General features: G+C 39.7%; 1 protein-coding gene across 1 annotated transcript in view; it reads right to left on the bottom strand.

Annotated features, from left to right (window-relative positions):
• The window catches only part of LOC138037484 (nucleotide-binding oligomerization domain-containing protein 2-like), a 5516-nt gene extending 2686 nt beyond the window's left edge, over positions 1-2830 (bottom strand). Inside the window, exons 1-2 of the mRNA XM_068883403.1 lie at positions 2671-2830; positions 824-904 (exon numbers count right to left, since the gene is read on the bottom strand). Coding sequence (XP_068739504.1) covers positions 824-904; positions 2671-2830 — 241 coding nt within the window. The remainder of the gene's footprint in view (positions 1-823; positions 905-2670) is intronic.
• Positions 2831-10000: the final 7170 nt, after the last annotated feature.

The following is a 10000-nucleotide window of genomic DNA, read 5'->3' as shown; positions in this document are numbered from 1 at the left end:
AATAGCCAACTGGTTGCCTCCCGCCAGTTGGGGTTCTTAATAATGCTTCTGTTAAGCTTGAATTGTTACTCTCACCTTGTTAACAGTGGAGTGGCTGGAAAATAGCTTGATAGCTAAGTGTATTTCCACTACAAAGAAAGCATTTACATTTTTTTCCATCTACATTTACATAAGTTTGAGACTGATCTTTGCGCGTGTCATGCACCCGGGTTCCAAAACCTACATGTATCAAATGGTGAAATACTTCTTTACTTTTCACCACAAGATATCATTTCTTCAGACAAAAAAGTTGTAACAGATCAAGTATCCACTCCAAAAAACACACAATATATAATATTCTCCCTATCGTTAACTGTAATTGTAATATTAATGGGGACTAACAAACATCTCCTGAATGAAAATTAATGCTTAGTTTTAACTACCACATATCCACTTCAGCAACGTCCAGACCTTACTTTGTTTTATTTTTGCCATTGTACATGAGATTTGCAGACTATAAATAGATGCCAGAAAAAAATAAATGGTGCGGAAACCTAATAAAAACCATTAAGCCTTGTAAGCTTAGGTTCACTAACATGAAACTTTAGATGGATGTTAATTTAACAAAGATACAAAGTATGAAGTTCTTATATCTGTGATGTAATTACAAAGTAATACATAATTGGAAGAGAATTTTTAAGTTTCTTTCTGAAGGATGCCAGAGATAGAGAGCCCATTATATCAATAGAGAGGGAGTTAAAAAGCTGCAAAAGGGAAGACGAAAGGAGTTTGCATGCCTTGTGTTGTAGCCTGACATTTCCTTTCCGTGATTTGAATTTATTACCTTGATCATGCTGACTGCGTGTTATAGTTCTTGCAGCTGCTGAGAGAACATCAGTACAGCTTGCTTCTGGATGCACAGGATCTATTGTAAAATAATCAACACAGTCTGCTGTTAGGTTAATACAAAAGCAACAGCAAGAATTGTATTGCCACTGTCAAAGAGAAATATATTAACATTTAGAAACTAGACAGAAAAAAGAACCCTTTAAGACATAGCTGACTGAAAAGAGAATGGACTAAATTAGGAAATTGATCAGCTAAAATAAACTATAATTTAGAGATGTAATCGAAAAAATAGTACAAGTGCTGAAAATTAACACAGAAATCCCACATCAGAGAGCAAAGCAAGTCCGTGGATGAGTATCAAAATGGCAGAAATATGTAAGACTTTGACAATAACAATTATTGAAACAGTGGGTGACAAATTACTCCTTAATTTAACCGCAAAATTTCAACGTTAATTCATGTCACATGCGAAATTACAATGTTGCCATGGCAACTCATCCTACAATGCCAGAAGTGGCGTCTTACCGTAATTTGTCACCAATGATATTTATAGCTAATCAAATGGTATACTTGTCAAGTCAAGTCAAGTCAAGTCAAGTCAAGTCACTGTTGAGTTTGGGAACAGAAAAGGGTCATTATTGGTAAAAATAACAAATACTTCTCACAGACTTGATCATTTAATTTTGGCAAAATCCGATCATTCACCGGTTTGTAAATCAGATGTTATTTCAATAGTGAGAACAAAAATGCTAGAAGTTGAATAAGAATAAGCGTGTTGTCTTATCGATTATCACATCTCCCAGGAGTAAAATCACCTTGTCAATACATATTTCTGTGCAGAGCTTCAAGCAGTTGTTGCGTTCGAAACTCCCCGAGTGGAATTCGTCGGGCTCTGGCCTCATCTCTGTCATCCATACGTCTTTGAATTTCCGGACTCGAGATGTCGGCCTTTATTGCTGCTTTCAGACAACTTATTGCTTGCTCCACGATGTTTAGAAACGGACTACAGTACAAATAGGACGGAAGCATTTTCAGCTCTGTTTGGGGCGGGAATCATAGGGTTTCGGTGGGCCAGTGCTCCCTCTAACACTTATACTTATCTGCCAAAGTGTTTACAATAGAAAGGTTATTTATTGAAGGGTAAGCTGAAATTCATAAGAAAATAATTGGGAATTTTTTTATTGTTCAATTGAGATATTTGTCTTCTCCACACTAACGCCGTCCAGGAATGCTAATGAATTTCAAACAGTGTGATGAAAATGTTAATGAATGGTTTATACACTTTAATGTTTGTCTATTAACTATTGCTTTTCAAGATGGTGTTAATGACTTGAATGTTAGCGCAAATGAAAGAATATTTTTCTCTTTTCTATGCCGAATGACGCATAAGAATGCCTAAAAATGTTATTGAATGTTAGCAAAAATTCAAAATCGTTATTGAATCTGACTTACGTGCAAATGTTCGTGTTTTTGCGCTCATGAATGTGTCTTCGCGCTACTGGTTGTCAGTTCACGCACATACATGCGTATTTTCTCGTAATGAACAGCAAAAGGTGTATTTAAACTGTTTTTTATTAAAAAGCAGTCAAATTGGTCTTAACAACAAGGAATAGATGTAATTTTCCACCCTCTGTGGCCAGCAGCGATTATAAATAGACATATGCGCCAGGATCTAATGCGCTTTTGAAACCAGTGAGCATTACGAATCTAAATACGTTGGTATGTACTGTCGTTCATGGCCATTTTAGTAGTTCTTATGGCATCTCCGGGATCTCTCTCTCTCTGTCTCTCAAAATACCAGTTGTTGTAAAAGCACCCTAAGTTTCCGCCCTTAACACCAACCTGCGTCTCCAGAAGTCTCCATTATAATAGACTCCCACTCATTCAGTTTGTCCTTAATTCTGTCGTCACCATCTTTCCACGGCTTCAGAAGTTTTTTTGAAATGTTCCTCATCCCATGGGTCCCTTTCTTGTTTCTCAAGTTCACAAATGGCATCTTCATATTTAGCTCCACCCAATCTTACCAGTGTGTTCTGGATCTGTTCTCTGTACCTACAGAACGTTGCATCACTAACAGAGGCCTTCTCGGCATGGGCTGATAGTGCATTCACACAATACTTCAAACGTACAATGTCAGACTCACAGCTGGTGTCAAGTGAATGAGGAAGTAGATCCCAGCCAGAGGATGGAGGACTCAGGTTACAGATTGTCCTCAGAAGCACAATCAACAGAGAAGGGTCAAAGCCTGTGGATGATACTAAAGAGGGTTTAACTGAATACAATTTACTCCACTGAGCCATTGTGAAAACTTCATTCGTTTCAAATTTTCATCAAATCATTGTCTGAAGTGGCCGATAGCTTGCGCACCGTTCTGTGTTCACGGGGTAGCTTGTAAATTAATTATCAGTTTACTTTCTTCACGTTATAGCGTATTGGATAACACCACAACTTTTCCGCGTACAAATTAAATCGGAATTACTTTCCTGTTCATGAAAATTTCGTTAGGATAAACAGGAGGTGTTTTGCGCAAGTCTCGTCACTTTCCTGATGTGTGCAAAATTGTGCAGTTTTTGTGCATTTAAAGATACGCAGCCAATGATTGCATATGCATTCTGTGTTATTAAAAACGCATTTTTTTCTCTGTACGTTGTCTCGAATACATGATGTGATGTCCTTGGTTGGCCTGGTTTTCACTAGCAACGCAAGCATAAGCATAAACAGCATACACACACTCAGTATTACCTTTTTTTGTTAGAACAAAAGACACTACTAAGTAAGTTACAAGTAAATGCGACCTACGATTGCTGCTTGTGTTTATGCTTACGTCGCTAGTGAAAACCAGGCTAAAGGCACAGACAATTGTGACCCTGCATGTATGCCTTGTCTTGGCGATATAACTTACCAATAGTTTGAATTAGTGTAGTCGCAATTCATAGTGTTCTCAAACTCGTGAATAATAAACCAAAAACAAACGAAATCACTGCCGTGGAGGAAGTTTGGATATGCGATCTCAATTAGAGATTAGATGTATCATAAAATAGTAAATACTTTGAGAAGCAATGTCAAACACTCGAAAGAGCGTTTCATCTTCTATCCAAACACCTCGAAATTCGATTAAAAAACTCGGCCTGCAACCTCGTTTTTTTCAACTCGCTTTTCAGTATTTCTGATAAAACAATCTCTAACCTGTTTGACCTTGCTACTAAATGTTTCTGACAGTTGTGGGGAATCTTTTCAAGGGGTATGGGATGATGCATCGAAAAATCTGCGTCTCGCAAAAATAACAGAGTCGGGATATAGGACTCACAGCGACATAAATTTGCTGAAGATAGGTATTTAAATGAGTATTTGAAATTTCTTCTAGTAAGACTGTTGTTTTGTGTGGGAAGAAAGATGGGACGCAAATGACTGCCACTGTAAATATCGTTCCGCGCACGAAGGTTTGGCTTGCCATGCAGAGAGGTGTCATAGTCATTAGAAACTAGTGTAAAGAGAAGGTAACACCGAACCGTTTCAATGAAGAATGCCTTTATGTTTAAGTCACAACTTTGCAATCATTAACATTTCAGTACTAGTCTTAATGTTCTGCGGGATACAAAAATCCTTTGTACTACTCGGTACAGGCTTCCCTAAATCTGCGAACTCGTACGCAACAAGAAGCTGCTGATTTCAAAAGAAGTAGTGTTTCGTTTCTGGAAGAGCTTCCTTACCTTAATTAATTAATTTAACTCTTTTTCTACACAGTGAAATTAGCCAAAAAATGACAAATGTTCTATTTTTAATTAGTATCACCCAACTAGTGGACTAACGCAAATCCTGCATTCTGATTGGCTACGCTACCAGATGACTATTATTAATAGTCATCGAGTAGCTAAAAGCCTGACGCTTTCTTTCGTTTTATTCCCAAATAATTATTTCTTTAACTTGCATTTGCTAACTTTATTATTGCCTTTTCTGTCCGACTAGTTGGGTGATACCCTTCGCCCTCACGGGCCACGGGTCAATAGCCCATTCGGCATCGCCTCATGGGCTATTGATCCGTAGCCCTTGCGGGCTACGGGTCTAATTGTCAATTATTTCTCTCCAGGTATTTACACAAGCAAGGAAAATTATATCTCAAATGAAAGAGAAAGGATAAAGCTACAAGCAGAAACAATTTTTGAGCCTACAAGTTGTTCCTTATTTTGCTGCTACATTAATTTATGCATAACATTTGCATACATTATCATACAATTCACTACTGAAGTTAGTCAGAGAGCCTTGATGGAATGAAGCAACACTTGATGGACCCCTAGTATATGTTCCCCATCGTATGAAGACAATATCCTGAAGATTTGGCTGAAAAAGAATGAAAATTGAATTTTTTATGACTTTTTTGGTAAACGTACCAAAAAAGGGTGAAATCTGATCCTGGGAGTATAATTTCTTTTGCCCTCACCCAGGAATTTGTTACAGTGGAAAGCATTACCTCCCATGAAAGATAAGTGAATAGGTTAAGGTTAAGGTTAAGGTAAAGAAGGAGAGCATAACCCTTATGAATTTTTTCCCTGTCGCATGGTTCACTCTACTTATAGTTTGCACAGTGTTACATTTTCCTTAAGCCCGTGAAATATCCGATGCTTGTCCGTTATTTGTGAAAATACAAATTGTTAGTTAACACGTCATAACGTTATTTGCTCTTAACTATAATCTTTTGTGAAATATTCATTCTGGAGAGTGACACTGTTCTAAGAACTTCGGTTCTACGTTGCCACAAATATTTTTACTAAAGCATCACCTAAAAGATTCGCAACCAGCAGGCAAAAATCATCGGTCACCGTTACTTTTTCAAAAGGGATATTTTTTTGGCAATTTCTGGCACTTAACATGATTAAACATGATTACTCTATAGATGCCACGACCCTAAAAACTGTTGATCATCATAAGCACCGTGGTGTTACTGTGTCTGAGACCCCATCTTGGGATCAACATATATCTTCAATCTGTGCAAAGGCAAGACGCACCATGGGGTTAATAGGGCGTTCGTTTGAGTACGAACCAGTCCTGCAGCGGTAGAGACAGCCTTCAAAGTTCTCGTCAGACCATCAATGGAGTACTGCTGTGCGATGTGGACACCTTATTTGATTAAGCCTATCAATCGTGCTGAGTCAATACAACGGAGAGCCACGAGGCTGATATGTGGCCCTGATCTAGAGTTTTAATGATCGACTTAAAAATTAAACTGGCCTTAAGTAGAATTAAGGAGGAAATACGCCTGTCTTGTTCAGATGTACAAAATATTATTGGGTCTCTGTGATATAGATTCGGGGGTGGAAGCTGAATAATGAATAATGAATAACGAGTATAAATAAAAAATGAATAATGAATAATTGGGTCTGAAAACGCCGGAATAATGAATAACGCAGTTAATGTGCCAGTGGAATAATGAATAACAACAATGAATAATGAATAACCTAGAGAAATTTAAAAAGAATAATGAATAATTCGAACAAAACACACAAAGAATAATGAATAATCGAGGTCGAGTTATTCAGCTTCCACCCCCGAATATAGATTGCAATAATTACTTTGACTTAATAGGTGAAAAACGTTTAAAATCTAGTCATAATTTTAAAGTGAAACCAAAACATTCCCGCACAAATTATTTTAATTTTCATTTTTTAAAATGCATCAATGATTGGAACTCGATATCGGCCCATATGGCAACCAAATTCTAAGACCATTTAAATCAAGTTTAATGTCACTCTTATTATCTCGTCAACAGTAATCTGTTTTATTAATATTTAATATATATATATATATATATATATATATAACTGAATAAATGTTTGAAAGAAAATTTGCCCTGAGCGGGATTTGAACCCACGTCCCCCCATTACTAGTCGGGTGTGATCACCACTACACCACCAGGACAACCATGCTGGCAACACAGCCATCGAAGAGGTGATTTACGTAGTTAAGGCGTGGGCCTCCCGGGAAATTTTCTTTCAAGGTGTTTATTCAGTTAAAAATATGATTATTTGGGGTGTGCATTGTCAGGGTTTCTCTCCTACACTCTCTCTCTCTCTCTCTCTCTCTCTCTCTCTCTCTATATATATATATATATATATATATATATATATATATATATATATATATATATATATATATATATAACTGCAGACAGTACTGTTTCGGCCTTCTGGGCCTCATCAGTGCAGTGCTGATGTCTAGGATGGAGGTTAAGCTATAAAGCCCCCCCAGATTTTTTTTTTTTTTCATGAAAACAGCCTTTATTCACAATAAAAACACACGCCATTTACAAATTAAAAAGCACAAGAAAGTCACTAGAAACTAAGAGCCGGAGTAGGCAGCTAGCCACAAGGGCCTGGGGCCCTAACAGCAGAGTCCATGAGCAGAGCAAATTCCCTGCAGAGATCCCCGGATTGTGGACACCGCGAACAGCGCACGGACAAATGGAATCCATGACCCAGATGTACTTCTAAATATTGATATGAGGAAATCCGTTCGCCATGGCACAAAAACCGTCCAAGACCCAAACATCATGAAAGCGAGATTCAGAAAGAGAGTTATAATCCAAGAAGACTCTCTGCTTAAGATCATAGGAAACATAACGGATGATGGCACGATGGTCTTCTTTGCCGTTGCAGAAAGTGGCCCTGTTTCGAAAGGTCCAAATGCCATAAAGAATGGATTTCGTCAAATGGCGCGCGAGCCGAGCCCTCTTAGCACTAAGAGAGGGCCAGCGGAAGAAAAAAACCGTTAAAAGGTTTGCAACAAACTGCCTACCAAGCAACAGGGAGAGAACTGGCACAAAGTGTAGCCAGACTCTTTTGACCCTTAAACAATTTAAAAAGCAATGGTCAATGGTCTCTCGTCGCGGACAAGAGGCACAGCGACCAGATGAGATACAACCCCAATTGAAAAGGGAATCACGCACCTTGACGCCGCGGAGGATAATAAGCCAAAAGACATCGTTCTTATAGTTCTCAGTGAAGGGGTCCCGGACGAGAGACCAATGACCATCGAGGGAGAACCCTGGCCCAATGACCTGGGACCATTGACGCGGCAAGATTGGCGGGGATGAGTTGATTGAAAGTAGCTTTTGATACAAGTTTTTACAAACTAGGGCACTGTCTCCCACCCTGGATAGAGTATCAAGACAGGCCTCGTAAAAGGGAGTTGGAGAAGAAGCACTGGGAGAGGAGTTATCCCGTAAGGAAGACCATTCGGAACGCAGGGAGGACAAGCGACGCCCCAAAAAGTATTTACATAGAAAAAAAACTAGAATCATCAGGGGAATTAAGCACGGAGGCCATCCCCGCCAATCTCAAAGTCTGGGCCTTTAAGACAAGATTGTCAAGATTGACACCCCCAAATTTCAATTTCAAAAAGCAAGTGTTACGACTCACCGTCTCCATTTTTGAGCCCCATAAGAAGGGCCAGATCAAGGCATTAACCTGCGCAATGACCCATTTTGGGAGAGTAAGAACTCTAGCAAGGTAAAGCAGCTTGCTCAAACCAAGTGTATTGATAATTAAAGCCCTACCGGGAAGGGACAGGGATCTCGACGTCCGGAGATTGATGGATTCTCCGGTTTCTCAAGTTTAGGTTGCCAATGAAAATGCTCTGTAGGGATGGTGCCAAACACTACCCCCAAGATTTTCATTTTCTTAACCTAGTTGAGGCCCAAAGGCTCATCAGAACGAAGCCTCCAGCCCCCCAGCCACATTGCTACAGTTTTTGAGCGATTGAGTTTGGCACCGGTGCCCCTTTCATAGACATTAACACAGCTGAAAAGCTCAGACAAGGATCGAAGATCCTTGAGTACAGTCGTAGTGTCATCGGCATACAAGCGAACACGTGCTTGCCGCCCTCTGGCACCAGGGAGGAGGAACCCCTCAACCCCTGGACAACGGCGAATGAGGGACGCTAATACCTCAACACAAAGGACATAAAGTAAGGGAGACAAAGCGTCCCCCTGTCGCACCCCACGCGCAAGAGAAATCCTCTGAGATAGCCAACCGTTTAAGATAATCTGCATAAAGGCACCATTGTAAAATGTTGAGATCCACCGGCAAAACTCAGGTCCAAAACCATAAACCTGGAGAAGATGCAGGAGAAAGGAACGGTTGACACGGTCAAAGGCTTTCTCTTGGTCAAGGCTGACTAAGATTGCGGATTCATCCGTCCGTTGAATGTAGTCCAAAACATCACGCAAAAGAGTAACATTAGAAAAAATACTTCGGCCAGGAACGGAGCAAGTCTGATCAGGGTGGACAATATATTCAAGAACCTTGGAAAGACGAGAAGTGATTGCTTTAGAAATAATCTTATAATCCACATTCAAAAGAGAGATGGGCCGCCAGTTTTTTAAGTGCTTAATATCACCACGTTTCTTAAAAATAAGCCGGGTGACGCTACCTTTCATCGAGTCGCAAAGCTCGCCATCGGAGAAACACTGGTTAGAAACACGGAGTAAAAGGGGACCCAAAGTCTCCCAAAAATGAAGATAAAATTCAACTGATAGTCCGTCAGATCCCGGTGACTTCCCGGTATTAAGACTCTTAACAGAGTTCGTTAATTCGTCAAGCGACAAGGATCCCTCGCACGAAGCGCGTTGAGGAGGAGAAAGGGACTTTTCAACAGATTCTAAACAACGCTGTTTAAAAAACGCGTCAATAGGCTCATCAGTGAAAAGATCTGAATAGAAGCGCACATGCGCACGTTCAATTTCTTCACGCGTGAACACCTCTACATCATCAGAATTAAGAATAGAAGAAACAATATTACGCTCAAAGCGTTCACGTTCAAGCTTAAAGAAAAATCGCGTGGGCCTTTCTCCCTCCTCAAGCCACTGAGCTCTAGAACGGATTTTAGAACCGTCTAACTTTTCCAAGGTAAGAGCCTTAAGCTTACTTTCGAGCTCGGAAATTTCAGGACTAACTGAAGGATTACCAGAAGTAAGCTGACGTTTTAGCTTAATAATCCGGTTAACTAAAAGAACACGTTCGTGCGAGAGATCCCTGCTCTTTTCCCTGGCAAAGAAATGATCTCAGAGCGGATAGAGTTTTTAAAAAAGTCCCACCAAACTTTAACCGAAGGAAAGTGTTGCAAGCAATTGGCTAAATGATTGATACAATTCGAAATATAGTCGCAAAACACATCATCA

The sequence above is a fragment of the Montipora capricornis genome, chromosome 2 (assembly GCF_036669925.1).
Source record: "Montipora capricornis isolate CH-2021 chromosome 2, ASM3666992v2, whole genome shotgun sequence".
In the NCBI taxonomy this organism is placed as follows: domain Eukaryota; kingdom Metazoa; phylum Cnidaria; class Anthozoa; order Scleractinia; family Acroporidae; genus Montipora; species Montipora capricornis.
This window is presented reverse-complemented; position numbering and strand designations above follow the sequence as displayed.